We start from the raw sequence: 17,473 nt of genomic DNA, 5'->3' as shown, positions 1-17,473 counted from the left end.
TATCGATGATTGTTTTTGTTCAGTTTAGTATATGGGATATAAAGCAGGCAACTATTATTTGTGGGAAAGTGTGGAATGATAAATAAGGTGGCCTTTCTGTGAACAGAACACAATCTTATGCAAAGGTTTCTTTGTGATTTTGAACTTTAATGTTCTTTAGTGGATAAAACCAATAACAAAAAACATTTACAACTAATATTAATATCTTATATGAGTATTAAGCTTCTGAATCTGTAGTAGACTATTCCCTTGAGCATGGAGTAACACATTTTACAGCAGACTATACAGGCTAGTTACTGGTGGATCCTGTGACTGAAGCCAGCCAGAAAAACAAGTTTGATAAGCTCCAGATCCACTTGTGAGAAGTTAAGATAAATAAAACAGTAGTCTGTTTAGAGAACCCTTTATAAGCAAACAAGAGGCACTGGTGCAGTCTAATACAGAGAGGCCAGGCCACATTTCATAAAGATTTAAGAGGTGTCTATCATACAATTTTCAGGTTATGAAGCTAATAACAGAGTGATAAACAGGACCTGGAGGTTTTAGGCAGCTGTGGCAGTTCATGCATACAGTCAGATGATACCACCATGTGTAGGACTGAGAGAAAGATTGCTTACACAGATCTGTGCAGAATCTGGAGAAACAGGTTATAAATGAAACTCAGCATCACCTGTAACTTGTCAAACAGTGTTAAATTGCAGTTCCCAGTTTGTCATTGATCCAGATTGACCAGGTATTTATAGTCACAGACTCATTTAATGCTGGTTCAATCGAAAGTTTGTCTCAGATGCTTAGTCGCTCTTGTTTTAGAAATAATTAGTTGTCTGCTTTTACAGCATGTTTTAGTGTTAAATGTGCTTTTGGGAAATTGTTATTTCATTGTGTTTTTGAGGGTCTTAGAAGGGGATAGATCAGGAATGTGATGAGTATGATACAGATCAGTTGTAAATGAAGATCCTAAGATTTCTCTTGCTGAAAAAAATGGCTTTCACCTTTCTTCTGCCCTCTAAAAAGTAATTCAGGGGATCTATTACCACTACTTAATTAAATGCATGGTTGCAAGATAAAAATTCTAATTTATTGATTTAGATAAACCTTTTAAGTTGCAAACATTATTTTGATGAGTTGCGTTGACATAATAATGTTGGTAGTTACATCAACTTATTGTTTTTCACAATATAAACTATTATGTGTAATTCAAACTCAAATTTATGTGTTAATTGATTTAAAACAAAATTCAAGTTTTAGTAACGTCATTTTTCTCCATCTTGAGTTCAGGATTTTGAGTCCCCTCACCCACTTCACATGCCTGGACAAGCTCAGACAGTTAAGACTGTGTGTTAGAGGACCTGTTTTGAATTTCTAACACAGGCTATCAGACAGTGGTCACTTTGTTTCCATCACAAAATCTGGCCTGATGATGATGGCCTCCACCCTCCCTGGAAGGCTCTCACCTGTTATCAACCAACATTGAACTGACTTTGCTATCTTGTAAGGCTTCTGCTGCCTGACTGACAGTCAATCCATCTGTTAGGATCACAACTAGATCAAATACCCACCATCTTAAACATCCTTTGTTGTCAACTGCTAGGCTTGATAATTTAATTACAGTTTACCGCATTAACTCCAATTCAGTTAAGCCACTCAATTCTGTTGTCTTTGCTCTTTTAAACACCCCGTCAATGTCTAACAAATCTTTCATTCTCAATGACCTAATCACAGCCCATAATCTTTATTTCCTGTTCCTCACTGAGACCTTGCTTAAACCTGGGGAATGTGCATCCTTAGTGGAGCTCTGCCCACCCAGCTACAGTACTCCGAATACTCCTAGACTAACAGGCCGTGGTGGCGGCATTGCAACTGTTTTTAATAATAACTTTACTTGTACTCCATTCAGTTTTGGCTCCTTTAACAGTTTCGAAATTCTTTTATTTAAAATGGTGTGTGACAACCCGGTTTGCTGTGTAACAATTTATCGACCACCTAATTTAGTTGTTGGTTCTCTAGATGAATTCTCAGCACATCCATATTGACAACCCATCTAACTCATTTGCCCTAGATTTTTTAAACGTCTGCAATTCTTTTAACCTTGTGCAGCACGTCTCTGGACCTACTCATAACCGTGGACACACTCTTGATTTAGTTTTGACTGTGGACATTCCTCTTAACTCCTTGAATATGATTGAGTTTGCCTCTGATCATAAATGTATTATCTTTGATGTACACCTGTTACCTCCTCCAATAATCCAGATATGTAAAATCTGCTCCTGCATCTTTAATTTACAAACAGCTGTCCTGTTTTCAAGCTACCCCTCTAATTTGGTCAGTTGCCCTCCTCCCTTCACTTACATTAATGATTTTGTTAATGGGTTTAATGATTTATGTACAGCTCTTGATTTTCTCCACTCATTTCCAGATCTGTCCCAGTTACTATAAGATTATTTTGGTTCTCTTTTTTTCACTGTGGGGATATCCAAGTCCTCTCTTTAATACACAGGTGGTTTGGATATCTGTATGTCTTGCATAACATGTATCTACTGCCTTTTTAAGATGAAACGAAACCTAACTGGTGGTTATTTGTCTCACAACTCCCTGGATCAATGAAAGTATCAGACAGCAAAGAAGGGAATCTAGGAAGGCAGAACTTAGATTGAAATCCATCATCTCCATATGAAGGATTTACTGGTTGAACTGAATCAAACTATTACAGATGCGTGAATGGATTACTTTTCTGATTTAATTAACAGTAATAGAAATAATCCAAGGTTTCTGTTTAGCACTATCAAGCATCTTGTAAATCCCTCTCTTCCTGCCATTCCTGCCTCACCCTCTACTGATTGTGAAAACTTTCAATCTTTCTTTGTTGGCAAGATCGATGGTCTCAGATCACATTTTACCCCTACTGTGTTACCTCCAGCTCCATCCAGTTGTCCTGTTCTACTGTCTGAATTTTCTCCTGTTACCTTCCAGTGCCTTCTTAACACTGTAGCCCAAATGCGTCCCTCCTCTAGCTCATGTGATATGATCCCCACCATTCTCAAATCCTTCCTTCCTGTATTAAGTCCCATCCTACTCTCCATTATTAATTATTCTCTCTCTTCTGGCTCTGTACCTGATTATTTTAAAACCACCAGTGTCCAACCTCACCTTAAAAGACCCTCTCTCAAGCCAGCCCACTTAGAGAATTATAGACTGATCTCCAAACTTCCTTTTCTATCCAAAATCCTTGAAAAAATTGTCACTGACCAACTCTTGAACCTGGTCGAGGATCATAAAATCTTTGATAAATTTCAATCTGGCTTTCGTCACTAACACAGTACTGAGACAGCACTATTAGGAGTAACAAATGACATCCTCATGCATGCTGACAAAGGTGAATACTCCATTCTTATTCTACTTGACTTAATTGCTGCATTTGATACCATCGACCATACCATCCTACTTGATCGATTGCATAACTGGGTGGGCATTTCTGGTACAGCTTTAAACTGGTTTCATTCATACGGAGTCCCTCAGGGTTCCGTCCTTGGGCCAATCCTGTTTTCATTGTACATGCTCCCTCTAGGTCAGTTGTTCAGCCGCTTTCATGAAATTTCATATCATTGTTATGCTGATGATACTCAGATCTATTTCTCTGCCAAACTCAATAACTTAAACCAACTGTCCTTCCTCCATGAGTGTTTAGCTGCTACCAAAGAGTGGATGACTCGAAATTTCCTCCATCTAAACCCTGACAAAACTGAAGTTCTTTTAATTGGTCCCAATATCTTTGTCACTGCTGCTACTCAGTTAATTGTCCCACTTCACTCGAACATTAAATCCACTGCTAAGAATCTTGGTATCATCTTCGACCAGTATATGACATTTGACCATTATGTTAATAAGCTTGTCCAGTCCTGTTTTCTTCAGTTAAGAAATATTGCAAAAATAAGCTATAATAATAATAGCTATAATAACCTATATTGTCCCCTACTGTTCTTGAATGATTCATCCACACATTCATTTTCTCCTGGTTAGACTATTGTAAATCCCTCTACACCTGCCTCAGTCAGTCTTCTCTAAAACGTTTACAGTTAATCCAAAATACAGCAGCTAGACCTCTAACCAGAACTAGCCGTAGGTCCCACATTACCCTTGTTCTTGTGTCCCTCCATTGGCTTCCGGTAAAATTCAGAATAAACTACAAGATCCTGCTGATTACATGTAAAGCACTCCATGACCTCTCCCCTAGCTACATTTCTGAGCTCTTTGTTGCCCACTCCACTTCACAACCTCTTCAATCCTCAAATCTTGGCCTTCTATCTATCCCCTGCACAAACCGCAAGTCAAAAGTTGACTGCACATTTACATTCTTGGCCTCAACTCTGTTGAATCATCTTCCACAATCTGTTAGGTCTGCCTAATCCTTGGACTGTTTGAAATGACGCCTCAAAACCCATTCATATTGGCAAGCCTTTCTATAGACCTCCCTTCTTATTCCCATGTCCTGTTTTATTTCATTTTGGTTGATTTCTCTCTGTGTTGTGTTTGTCTATTTTATTAATCTATCTGTTTCAATTTTATATATGTATGTGTCTGTAAAGCGCTTTGTATCTGTGTGTTTTAAAGTGATATATATACATATAAAAAAAAGCTTACACAAAATCTGAATTTCTCTGGACAATTAGGCTACATAGAGTTAAATCGATGATGGTCGATGGGTTTGGTTTATTTTTTGCTTATAACAACACAGGCCTTGAGTATCCCAAAGACCACCTTTATAGGGTTTTGGGAACTAGAGCTAGTTTTGCTGACTTTGTGCTCGCTAGGGTTCAGTCCTACTAATAACACAGGCACCTGTTAAGTCAAGTCAATTTTATTTGTATAGCCCTATATAATTCACAAATTTGCTTCAGGGGGCTTTACTATCTATACAGCACACAACATCCTCGGTCCTTAGACCCTTTCAAATAAGGAAAAACTCCCTATAAAAACCTTTAATGGGGGAAAAAATGAAAGAAACCTCAGGAAGAGCAACACAGGAGGGATTCCTTTTCCAGGACAGACAGACATGCAATAGATGTGTGTACAGAGTAGACCAAGAAAGATAAATTACAGAAATACAGCATGGAAAACTGTTGCTTTAGGTGCTCTGGTGCCAGGAATTTAAATAAGTTTCCTTTACATATTAAAATAATAAGTAACCAACACAGTTTTAAAAAGTTGTATGTGAAATTCTCTTTCTCATAATGTCAACTAAAATAAACTAAAAATCTATGTGGTCAGGAGCAGAAAGAAAGAAAGGTTCTGGATGCATTTTGAAACTTTTACCTAAATATATTAATGTAAATAGGTGTTATGATCATAGATACAGCCAATAGCAGTGGTTGTCAAAGTGGGGTCCAAGGTCCTTGAGGACGTTCCAGGGGGTCCCTAAGAAAAAGAAAAAAATATTTCCCCTATAATTGCATCCATTAGTAATACAATGACAGAATATTAGTAAAAGAATATTAGAAAAGTATTTCGCGCATGGGTTTCATACACTTTCCGTTAGAAAATATCTAAAAGCAAACATCTTATCATGTGGGTGACACTGGAACAAAATGTTATCAAAGTTTGAGAGCCACTGGTCTACGGTTCTGATTGGCTGCAGGTACTGAAGACCCTCCTCTTTAAATAGAGAGGCGTGGGCACGCGGGGCGTGGCTAAAATGAAATGAGGGAATGTTTTCATCGGCTTGCTAGTTACAGCCTGCAGAGGCAGCAGTTTTTAGGTGTGTTTGCTTTGCACATTAAAATGTCTCTCAAGACAGCGGGTACAGTCTTGACCCGAACATTATGGACTAAAGGAAACAGGACACCTCCTCTTGCCAGATCCCCTAAAGTAAACAGACTTTCTACCACATGCAGGGTGTCTGGAGGAGGAAAGCATGGCTGCGGAAAAACAAAAGAACAAAGTTGCCGCTCGGATTCCACCAGACCGAGCACTGGCGACGTGCCCTCCTCCAGCGAACCTCCTTACAGATCCACGACTGGGGGAGAGAAGCGACCCGAGGAGCCCGCGGGTGCTCCCGGTGTTACTGGTGTAAGGAGACGGTTATACAGCTCCTCCGCTGCTCCAGTGGACCAGAAGTCTCAACTGTGGGCTCGTTACAATGACACAAAACGGATGGTTTACGGTAAGCATGAGGATCCCCACTTGTCCCAAATAGCAACGGCATGTGAAGTTACCGGTAACCATCCACGTCATCAGGGCTGTGTGTGTGTGTGTGTGTGTGTGTGTGTGTGTGTGTGTTCCCAGCAGCATCAACATGTAGCAGCTCACTCTGAAGACATTTTGTGTGTTCATCCTCTTTCCAAATAGCCGCACAGATGGCACATTAATGCTGGTGGTTCCTCCATTTCAAATGCATGTCAGGATTAAGTTTAAATAACTTTGTGCAGTTTTAAAATAAAACGACACGTTGATAAGAAGTCAAGTGGGGGTTCATTTGCTCCCCAACAGTTTCTCAAATTTGCAGGATTTGGTCTTAAAAACAACTCATTTGTATATATGGCCATATATGTGTTTGGTAGTCATTTCATTTTGCTATTAGCGATTTTAGAGTTATGTCATGTCATGCATCTGCCTTGAATAATAATTTTGTTTGATATGGCTTTTCCCCCCAAAAAGTTAAATTATCTTGTTTAAATCCTGAAAATTACACCCACTACTCATTCTCCCTTAATAAGAATTACACAATCTAGGAATATATAAATATATTTCATTTAAGAAGTTTAGCTGCTGGACACAAGATGTCTCCTACTTAACTATATAGTCCATTCTCAGTGTGTGCACTGGAGGTTTTAAGTTTCTATATCACACTTGTGTAAGTTGAGTATTGAACCAGGATTGGCACCCAAACTATTTGTGATGTCACAAATCCTGCTTGCAGGCTCACCCCTTTAAAATTGGATTTTCAATGAGCTCAGATAAACTTTCCACTTTCAGCAGATAAATGTGAAAACAGCCTTCCAGTGTTAAACTCTGCAAGTGCATCATTCTGCACAGTGAAGCTCAAACATTCAACTGTAGGAAGAAGAATAAAAAGAGATGCAGCTGGTGTAAAGTAGCCTCATAATCAAAATAAAGTTGACAGTGTCCAGCAAAATGAGGCATGAAAAAGAGGAATTCTTTTTGAAACTGAAAGCTTGACAAAAACTTATGATATGTAGTTAATTCTACCCATATTCAGTAAACACATAGCTGTGTGTTACTATTATCAAATTGCTTTTCAGAGTTGTTGTTATACATTTTGACCATATGGCCGAGACCTACGTTGGCTGTAGGGCTGGGCCATATGGTCTGAAGTATTCTGATGTTTTGCAAAAATACTCAATTACAAGTAAAAGCCCTGCATTCAAATTCCTGCTTAAAGATCTCCTTCAGACATTTTGTAAGATATATAAAAATACTCTGCTTGGAATAATATGTGTCTATTATGTTTTGTCCTCAAAAAAGTATAATTACCTCAAAAAAAGCCTCAAATCTATCCTTTATCCACTCAATGACAAATACAGAATCAATGAATATGCAAAAATGCTCATTTAAAGTGTTTAACTGCTTGACAAAAGATGTTTCCCCCTTTTGCTGAGAAGTCCATTCCTAGTGTATGTACACTGGAGGCTTCAAGTTCCCACACTCGTGTAAGTTAAATATTGGACCACAGTCAGCCTCCAAACTAGTTGTTTTGTCACAAATCCTGCTCATAGGCCAAATGAGATGTCCAACTTTCTCCAGGTTTCAAAAAGTCTTCTAGTTTTAACCTCTGCACATAAATCATTCTGCACAATGAAGCATCTAACTGAAGTAACAATAAGTAAAACACGTGTTTGAATGGACGGGGACTTTAAGTAGAAAATAAATATTATAACTAAAATGTAAGCTTCTTATTATTTAAGTATCAAAAATAAAAGTACTCTATGTGAAGCAGAATGACCCCTTTAGCTCTATATGATTATTATTACTGATTCACTAACATGTAAACAACATTTAAATGTTGGCAGTTTAATCTGCAACAATGCGTAACAATTATTAAACTGACCTTATGTTTTGTACTGTATCTGAAATCTTAATTTGCAAACTATCTAGTAAGTATAGCTGTTACTGTCAGATAAATGTTCTAAAGTGAAAAGTGCAGTATTTACCTCCAGAGATACAGTATATTCATTCATTCATTCATTCATTTTCTTTACCGCTTGTCCTCTAGAGGGTCACTGGGGGGGGGGGGGGGGGCTGGAGCCGATCTCAGCTGACATTTGGCGAGAGGCGGGGTACACCCTGGTCGGGTCGCCAGTCAATCAAAGGGCTAACATGTAGTAGAGAGACAGACAGCCGTTCACACTCACATTCACACCTACAGGCAAATTAAAGACACCATTTAACCTAAGCTGCATGTTTACGGTTTGTGGGAGGAAGCCAGAGTATCCGGAGAGAACCCACCCACGCAGGCACGGGGAGAACATGCAAACTCCACACAGGAAGGCCCCAGCTGGACAGTGGGTTTGAACCAAGAACCCTAAATACGGAATAGAAATACAGTATAATGGAACATAAAATGGAAATACACAAGTGAAGTACCTCACAGTTGTTATGAAGTGCAGTACTTGAGTAAATGTACTCACATTCCACCACTGGTTATATGGCATCTTACTGCTTCTCTTTGTAGTTAATATACATTTTGTTTATATGTATTATATAGAATATACAAAATATAGGCCTATATAATTTATATTGAAGTTTTTTCTCACTGTCTGACTCGTTGCCAAATCAAAGCATTAATTCTCAACATGATAAGTTTTATTTAAAGTTGAACAGTGATTCTTGGATAAACCAGTGACTTCACGGATCCAATCTTTTGAGTTGTGACTCAGCACTGGAAAGAACAGCATTTCCAATAGCAGTGAGCGGCTAGAGGGAAAATACTCTCAGGGTTAGTAAATGCATGCCTGCCTGCTGCCCGGCTGCAACCCTTATTGAACTGTCCCAGAAGGCCATGGCCCATTTTCTCCTGCTGTATATACTGAAAGTGACACAGTCCTGAGCTCATATTCCAGTCAGGGTATTAGAGACTGTCTCGGGAGCAGATTGTAAACTGTTTAATCTGTGTCCATGTGTCAGCCGCATGACTGTTGTATTTATCAAAAGTGGCCAGCAAAACAAACAAAACAGATAATGAACTTCTGTTTCTAGAGGTAATGAATATTGTGGTAATGACTTTCCCAGTCAGTGACGGATTAAATAATCTTGATTTAATAAGGGTGGTTACAAAATGTTGTTTTTTGGATTTACTTAGTAGAGCGAAGAGTCAGTTGGCATCCTATAATCACACATTACGCAACCGCCGTTGAGCTTGCCAGCTTCACTAGATTGAAAATGGCAGCAGTCACTTTTTTCCTCCCTCCAGAAGTGCATACTCAGCAAGATTCATAATCCTTAAAAATTAAAAAAAGAATATTACTGTTTTGTTTTTTTTACATTAAATCAGACATTGTGAATAGCCTAACCTCGCCCTCTCTGAGATGAAAACACTTTGAGCTTTACTTGTTTAATTTGAATGAGAGTTTCCCATCTGCTCTCCCTGGTTCAGACCTGATCCCACCAGGAGCTTGTAACCTCCTCAACTCCTCCACCATCTACGCTAACAACGAGGTCAGCCTGGCCGAAGTGGACATCTACGGCTTCGATTATGACTACACGCTGGCTCTGTACTCAAATGCACTCAACACGATGATCTACAATACGGCAAGAGGCTTCCTCATCGAGCATTTCAAGGTGTGTGTTAGTTTGTTTAAGTATATTTGCTTTACAGCTCATTTTAGGTTCACATGAGTTCATTCATTTTTGACCTCCTGCTCCACAGTACCCTGAAGATATCCGCAAATATGATTACATTCCCAACTTTGCTGCTCGAGGCCTTCACTATGATATCCAAAAGGTAAATTCTTTTACATCAATAATGGGAAATCTCTGCATTGTTCTGTACAGATAATCACATGGGTTTTTTTTCACCTGCTCTTGTAGGGTCTTCTGATGAAGATAGACGCCTTCCACTACATTCAACCAGGAACAGTATACAGGTAAGAGGTTGACTGCTGAGTGTACAGGTCATAAAATACTAGTAAGACTTTCAGACAATACTGAAATGCACAATTAATTAATTATGATCCATATACATGTATGTCACATGGATTTTTATCTGTTTCTTTATCTAAATCCGTGCTGCTGAAGGCAAAATCACTATTTGTATTGTCTGATAATGTTGTGTGTTTTTTAAGCTTGAGTACATTCCTTCTTGTATCATGCTCCTAGGGGCCTGAGCGCAGTGCCAGATGATGAAGTCCTGCAGCTATATGGGGGGACTTACCATGTACCCCTGCAGCAGGACAGCGGCTTCTATGGAAAGGTGAGGAGAATGTTTTTTACTGCACACTACATGGTAGTATACAGTAAATTGAGTACAATTTGATAATCTGTATCAGATGCTTAACTTCAGCTATGTGGAGTGAAGACCTGATATCAGAGGCTTTGAATATTTATAATAACTTTAAACTAGAGTTTCGTATAGAAAGCTTCCTGATATTTATTACATTTATTGCCCATTGCATTCAGATATTTTCTATTTACCCCCTCATGTATGTTAATGGGGGTGGACAAAATATTACACTTTTCAATATAATGACACCACCACGACCCATTGCAACCTCACTAATAAACATAAAGTATAATTATCATGTTTCTGACAATGTCAACAAAAACAGAAAATGTGTATAAGCTTTGTAAAAGTTGAATTAATGGCAGAGCTGTTGTATTGGATTGCATTACACAGAACAGGACATAACAGATTGCTCAGGTGTTCCTAATAAAGTGGTTTGTGAGTGTATGTAAGCTATGAAATACACTTTTTGTTGAATCATCCAACCTGTTTTAATAGTTTGGCACAGATGAGAAAGCTCTTCATAACAATACGAGAACAACACATCTGTTATAATCTTATCCAACTACTCTCAAACAAGGATGTAGTTCAGGATTAAACATGTTACCGTCCACAGAGATTTCAAGTGTCTGGCTCTGCATGGCTTTACTATTGCATAAGCACTGATGGTGAGTTTTGTAATCTCATTTTCCATTGTCGTCATGAGTCAGCTGGAAGGCAATGTTCCAGTGTCAAAGAAAGCTGACTAATAAAAACTGTGTCCAACAAAATACTTCAGATTTTTTTTTTTTTTAACAGCAGCACTTCATCACTCTCACAAAGTACTAATCTCTTTTGGATCTGACAGTTACAAAGGTTAAACTGTTCTGTTTGCTCATTAGGGAACAGTTTGGGCTCTGATGTTTTGAATCAGGGTCAAATAGTTTTTAGTTCATCAGGCTTGTTAAGTGCTTTCCTGTCACAGGAAATGTGCCTCTCCATCTTGTAATCCTACTGAAAATGGTCCTTCTCCAAATAGTTTTGGTGAGACTCTCATCTCAGCCGGGGACTTCCTGTCCGTGGGTAGTTTTTGTGGAGATCAGAGAATTATTCAAAAGTTCACAGGGACTATAATAAACGCTAATTTTAAAAGTTCACAAACATATACTGCGTTCCTTGTAAACAAGCAGAAATAAATATCAAGTATTTATATGTGTTTTGTAACATAGGGACCAAAGGTGAAGCAGTTCATGGACATCTTCTCCATTCCTGAGATGACTCTCTTGGCTGTTGTAAATGATTTTTTCGTCACCAATGACATTGATTACGATCCAGTTCACCTCTTTAAGGACGTGTCGGTGAGTATGCCTTCCAACTCTCACGGTATTAAATGTTACACACTATGTTTTTAGTCCCGTCCTCGCCCTCTAGCTCATACTGATAAAGTATACCGACCTAGTGTATTTCACTGTTTTCATACTCTGTGATGCTCCAGCTGGAGGCTCTGGAATCTGCTGAGCTCAGTTAAAGTTTGCAATGGACTCTCGTCGGGTAGAACAAAGAACAATTACTGCTTTTCCTCTTGGTCCTGAGGTGCAAGGGTTTCTAGTTACAGTGCACTACAGCTACTTCACCATAATATCTGCTTTGATAGAAAAACATGCCAACTGTGAGGTTCTTAAGCATTTTCACATACTGGACCATTTCTTTCTGAGTGACTGTAGTTTGGAGATATATCCTAGCAGCAAATACTCATATTGGATCAAAGAGATTACCGTCAACTGTTGTTGTAAAAAGCTGTTACCTCTATGTAACACTTACTTTATCCTCAGGAAGCAATTGGCATGGTTCACCTCAAAGGCTACATGTACAAATGGGTCATGCAAGATCTCGGTAAGAAATCCATTTCTTATTATTGTGTCAAGTCAGAACATGTACAAAAACATGACTGCTACACTTTGAGTTGTCTTCCTCCTCTTCACAGATAAGTTCATTCTGAGAGGAGAAGAGACAGATGCTGTCTTGCACCAATTAGTCAGTCATGGAAAGAAGCTCTTCCTCATTACCAACAGTCCCTTCAGCTTTGTGTAAGTTTTGTTCATCTGAGGCCCACGTTTTCATGAGTCTACTCTGACTCAGAATTAGGGATTGTTATAATCATGTTTTTTGGGTTTTTTTTCCCTGTGCGCAGTGATAAAGGAATGAAACACATGGTGGGAAAAAACTGGAGAGACTTCTTCGATGTTGTTATTGTACAAGCAGACAAACCTCATTTCTTCACTGACTGTATCAAGTGAGTAAATGCTTTCAATTAAGTGTTCCTAAGTATGATGAGTGCCATCTGATTCAGGAAAGTTTCTTTGTTTCAAAACTTAGTACTTTTCACTAAAAGCATCAAACCTGATACACTCACTTAACTTTCTTTCTTGTTTTTGAGTGTAATGTCAGCAGTGTACTTAAAATGGGTTCTCTTACAGACCTTTCAGACGCTTGGATGGAAATGGAGACCTCCGGTGGGAGAAGATAAAGAGTTTGGACAAAGGACAGATCTACAAACAGGTTTGTATTATTTCAGGCAAAGCTGAATGTTGTCTTATTGGGCTCCCTCTGGCTTAAATGTTACATGTTTTTACTTGTTATACTCTGTGTCTAAATGAACTAAGGAGAACAACTTTCTTTGTCTTGTGATTCAGGGAAACCTGTTTGACTTCCTCAGACTGACGGGCTGGCGAGGATCAAAGGTTCTCTACTTTGGAGACCACCTCTACAGTGATTTAGCTGTAAGTGTCAAAGCATGGTGGTTTTCTATGTATTTAATGCATGTTATTTATCTAATGTTTTACCCATTTCCTCCCAAAGTGGGAAATTTACAAGAAATGTTATTTTCAGAACTGGTGAAATGTCATTCAGCAGTATTATGAAGTATTATAATCATGTCTTTTATACATGATTTAATGTGCATGTTCAGTCCAAGCCAGAAATCCAGATGTGCACACTGCTACTTTTGCAGTCTTGACAGGAAAAATAAATATGTTCTACCACAGACTGACATGTTGAACCAATTACATACTGTATTTACCTAAAGCTAGTGTCCAACTATTACACAACTCTGAAAAGTTCCAATTTGGACTTTGGGTGGGGCCAGAGCGAGCTACAGGGTGCAAATTTCAAACACTAGATGGCAGTACAGACTGCCTCAGAAATGTAGAATTAATGGCATGGATTACCATGTAGAGGGTATACAAACAAATTAGCAAAAAACATATACATTGTTCAAGTACTCTTTTGTGTGTCTAATTAGCATTGAAGGCATGGCAAGGCAACTTTATGTGCATAGCACCTTTCAAACATAGGCAACATAGAAAGTGCTTTACATGAGGTGAAGAAATGCATGAGAACAACATTTAAAAACAAAATAAAATCAATTTGCAGCAATAAGATATGGTACTCCATGTTCAGAGGAATTTAAATACAGTAGTATACCAATCAATCAAGGCATGGGGAAACAGAAGAGTTTTTGAAATTAGATTTGAGAGTGGCTAAATTTGGTGTGCAGAAGATCATCCAGTAGTTGGTTCCATTTGTGTGCAGGAAAGTTGCTAAAAGCAGCTTCAACCTGTTTGGTTTTGACTTGAGGCACTACCAGCTGACTGTTTCCTAAAGGTCTAAGGGGCCTACTGGGTTGTAACCCAGCAGCAACACTTTTCTATCTAATCTGTTCTCTAATTAGCGGGAAGCCACTGTTAAACTCATAATACGAAGACATCCAGAACGAATGAAATATAAGACGCCTTCTAATAAAACATCTTCCTGCTCAGTATATTTTGGGTTTCTGCTCAGAAGATGACTAAACGTATGTTCTCAGAGGTCTGAGGAAGGAACTAAATATGTTGCTCCGGGTGTAATTCCCCTGTTGTGTTCTGCTGTTTCTCTCTTAAATAAAGATAACCAATGTAATTTCTTGATGCGTCCTTGCAGGATACTACAGGTCATAATTTTATTGGCAGAAATTTGACCAAAACTATTTTACTTGTTGTGGCAGGACCTGATGTTGCGACATGGCTGGCGTACAGCAGCCATAGTACCTGAGCTGGAGCATGAAACCAAAGTGGTGAGCACAAACCAGTACGCTCTCAACCTCACCTGGCTGCAGGCTCTAACCGGCCTGATGGAACGCTTACAGGTGAGACATTAATCCCAGGCCTGTTTGGAGAATTCACTCTCAATAATTAATTTGTTTTCACTTATGACCACATGCGCACATCCTGACACGCCTAAAAATCTCGTCTAGTCTTTGCCAACAGCATGAAACAACCTCATATGTTGACATTTCATAGCCAGTTAGTCATGCTTTGAAATAAATTGATGGCAAACTTCAATCCTCAATGACGTTTAGTGGTTTCTTAACTTGTGTGTGGTCATGTTGAAAAACAGGATGTGAAACAATAGTCAGTTATGGAGCTGCTTGTCAGTCCACATAACTTCTGTTTACAAGCCCTAGTTGCCTGTAATATGAAGGAACCTCAAAGAAAAAAAGCATAAAAATTCAGTAAAAACAACATTTTCACTTTGGTGACCAAAGAATATACTCATACTCATCATAAACACAATATAACACACACACACATCATATACAGTATGTGCATTAATTGAATTGAATCATACAGTTGTATTCTTCAATATCCTAGACACATCGGGACGCAGAGTCTCAGCAGGTTCTTCAGGAATGGCAGAAGGAGAGAGAGGAACTCAGGTGAGTGTCATTATCTCAGACCTTCACTCCCAATCAACCCAATGACCCTGCTTTTATCAAATATGTGCAGTTGTACATAGTAACTAAATACATTTACTCAAGTAATGCACTTAGGCACAATGCTGAGGTACTTGTACTTTACTCAAGCCTTTCAGTTTAATTCTACACCACTATGTTTATTTTACAGTTACCACATAATCTGTAGATTAAGATAACTATACTGACCATATAAGATATTTAAAATTAGCTCTAACTCGATCAGCTACAGCATTGAAATTCTGTTTACATGTTAAAGTATTAGTAATAATAATTGCATGATATTAACAGTAACATAATAACATGGGCCTGCGTAGTGAGTACTTCTGATATTTATAGGACTTTTAGGAATGCAAGACTCTCTGGTGATTGAGTAGTTTTACTTTATGGTATATGTATTTCAACTTAGGTAAATTATCTGAAAGTATATTAATACATACATTCTTCAAATCATTTCAACTAATACCTTATCCTTTTATGTCCCAGGGTGATGACAAAGAACTTTTTCAACCCTCAGTTCGGCAGCATCTTCAGAACGTGTCACAACCCCACTTACTTTTCCAGACGTCTGTGTCGCTTCTCAGATGTCTACATGGCCTCCCTCAGCTGTCTTTTGAACTATGACCTTTCCTACACTTTCTACCCACGCCGCACCCCTCTGCAGCACGAGGCTCCTCTGTGGATGGATCAGCTCTGCACAGGCTGCATGAAGATACCTTTCCTGGAGGAAATGTCTCACATACGATGAGAGCTGGGCTCTCCTCAGTGACTGATTTCAGGAATGAAATCCTGAAATGAATGAAATTTTAGGCTTGGAGAATACTTGACGTAGCCTGAGGATCTCTTTCATATAGTAGGGATTCTTTTTAGCCGAGGAAGGTACCGCACAGCCTCCTCTACAAAGCAATGCTGTAGTGACCCACTTACCCACTGAATTCACTAGAGGGTGCTGTAGATTTAGCTGTTGTCTAGGAAGTATTGCAATTCAGTTAAACGTGTTATGGTACAAGTTTAACAGACATTCAGTGTTTTACCTGAGTTTTATGGATATTAGCAATATTGAGCTGCAGTCGCACAATTACAACAAATAAAGAAGTAAAACCGGGCATGTTTTATGTGTTGATCTGTTATTAACCCTTATAACTCATTCCCATGTGATAACAGGTAAATGACAATGATGCAAGTTACCTTTAAAGATCCCCTTCAGACATGTTTTAAGAATACAAATACTCTGCTTTGAATAATAATTTATGTCTAATATGGTTTTTCCACAAAGAAAGGATCAGTTACCTTGTTAAAATCCTTAAAATTAGATCTACTCTTTCTCCCTCACTTAAAAATCCAGAATCTCTGAAAATGCTAATATTTTTCATTCCAAAAGTTGTTGGTTAGTTCAAAACTAGCTATGATGTCACAAATCATGTTTCTACTGTCTCAAAATCTGATTTAAGGTGAACACGGAGAAACTTTCCCCTTTCAGAAGATGAAAGCTAGTGTCAAACTCTCTGAACAGAGCGAGTATATCCTTGCCTGGAGACTAACATTTAATCCAGTAAATGCATATAGTGAGTTGTGCATATCGTATATGTTTGCGTTTATTCCATTGGTCGTTTGGTTGCTAGGCAGCGCAGCATCCATTCATCACCACCGTACTCAGCATCACTAACTCATTCACATCCAGCCGCCTGACTGAAGACAACAGTAAAGGTAACGTACTGTCTGCTTGCTATAAGTCGGGGGGTTTGGGCAGCAAAATATCGATGTAGTTGTTTTTTTAATGTGGCAGAAGTGTACAGTAGTTTCAGATGAAATTTAATCGCTGGAAGTGCGAGTATAGCGGTCTTAGTGAAGTTTAGTCGTGCTGTCCCGCGCAGGAATCATTCGTGTAGCTGCTATCTCACGGACGTTTGTGTTGATTAAGGTGCATATATGCTGTATTAATGATGTGTGTAATTATTAATGAACAAACCTCTCTCTACGCATAGAGTCAATGAAATCATTTATTCATAGTTGCATGGCAATATTTTTATTCCTTCTTTCTTTTCATGCCTATTTTCTAGCCTGTAAGATAAGCCAAAAGTTTGGTTCCGAGACGCCATTATAATCAATTCTCGCATATTGACCGCTGACAGGACTCTTACATGTGATAGCGAAGTTGGGGTTCGTCTCCAGATATATTTAGCCTATGAGATTGTTTATTTTTTAATATCTTTTTAGAGGAATATGGCAGCAAAACCATTTCATTTTGGCAC

The 17,473-nt window shown here is 38.6% G+C and overlaps 1 protein-coding gene across 1 annotated transcript; it reads left to right on the top strand.

Moving 5' to 3' along the window:
* The first annotated feature begins 5,679 nt into the window (after nucleotides 1-5,679).
* On the top strand, nucleotides 5,680-16,326 carry nt5dc2 (5'-nucleotidase domain containing 2). Its single transcript, XM_067592932.1, has 14 exons — nucleotides 5,680-6,157; nucleotides 9,608-9,792; nucleotides 9,881-9,955; nucleotides 10,042-10,097; nucleotides 10,330-10,423; nucleotides 11,662-11,790; nucleotides 12,265-12,325; nucleotides 12,417-12,519; nucleotides 12,624-12,725; nucleotides 12,910-12,991; nucleotides 13,126-13,212; nucleotides 14,475-14,615; nucleotides 15,121-15,185; nucleotides 15,708-16,326. Exons 1-14 carry the CDS (start codon nucleotides 5,695-5,697, stop codon nucleotides 15,967-15,969), a joined length of 1,905 nt encoding a protein of 634 aa, XP_067449033.1. The 5' UTR covers nucleotides 5,680-5,694; the 3' UTR covers nucleotides 15,970-16,326.
* Nucleotides 16,327-17,473: the final 1,147 nt, after the last annotated feature.

Source organism: Thunnus thynnus, chromosome 6, assembly GCF_963924715.1.
Source record: "Thunnus thynnus chromosome 6, fThuThy2.1, whole genome shotgun sequence".
Taxonomy (NCBI): Eukaryota; Metazoa; Chordata; class Actinopteri; order Scombriformes; family Scombridae; genus Thunnus; species Thunnus thynnus.
This window is presented reverse-complemented; position numbering and strand designations above follow the sequence as displayed.

Bases quoted from the DNA above. Each gene is read 5' to 3' on its own strand.
- nt5dc2 (XM_067592932.1), top strand. From the start codon at position 5,695: ATGAGGGAATGTTTTCATCGGCTTGCTAGTTACAGCCTGCAGAGGCAG. The intron at 12,520-12,623 runs GTAAGTTTTGTT...CCCTGTGCGCAG, and splicing joins AACAGTCCCTTCAGCTTTGT to TGATAAAGGAATGAAACACA. The intron at 13,213-14,474 runs GTAAGTGTCAAA...TTGTTGTGGCAG, and splicing joins ACCTCTACAGTGATTTAGCT to GACCTGATGTTGCGACATGG.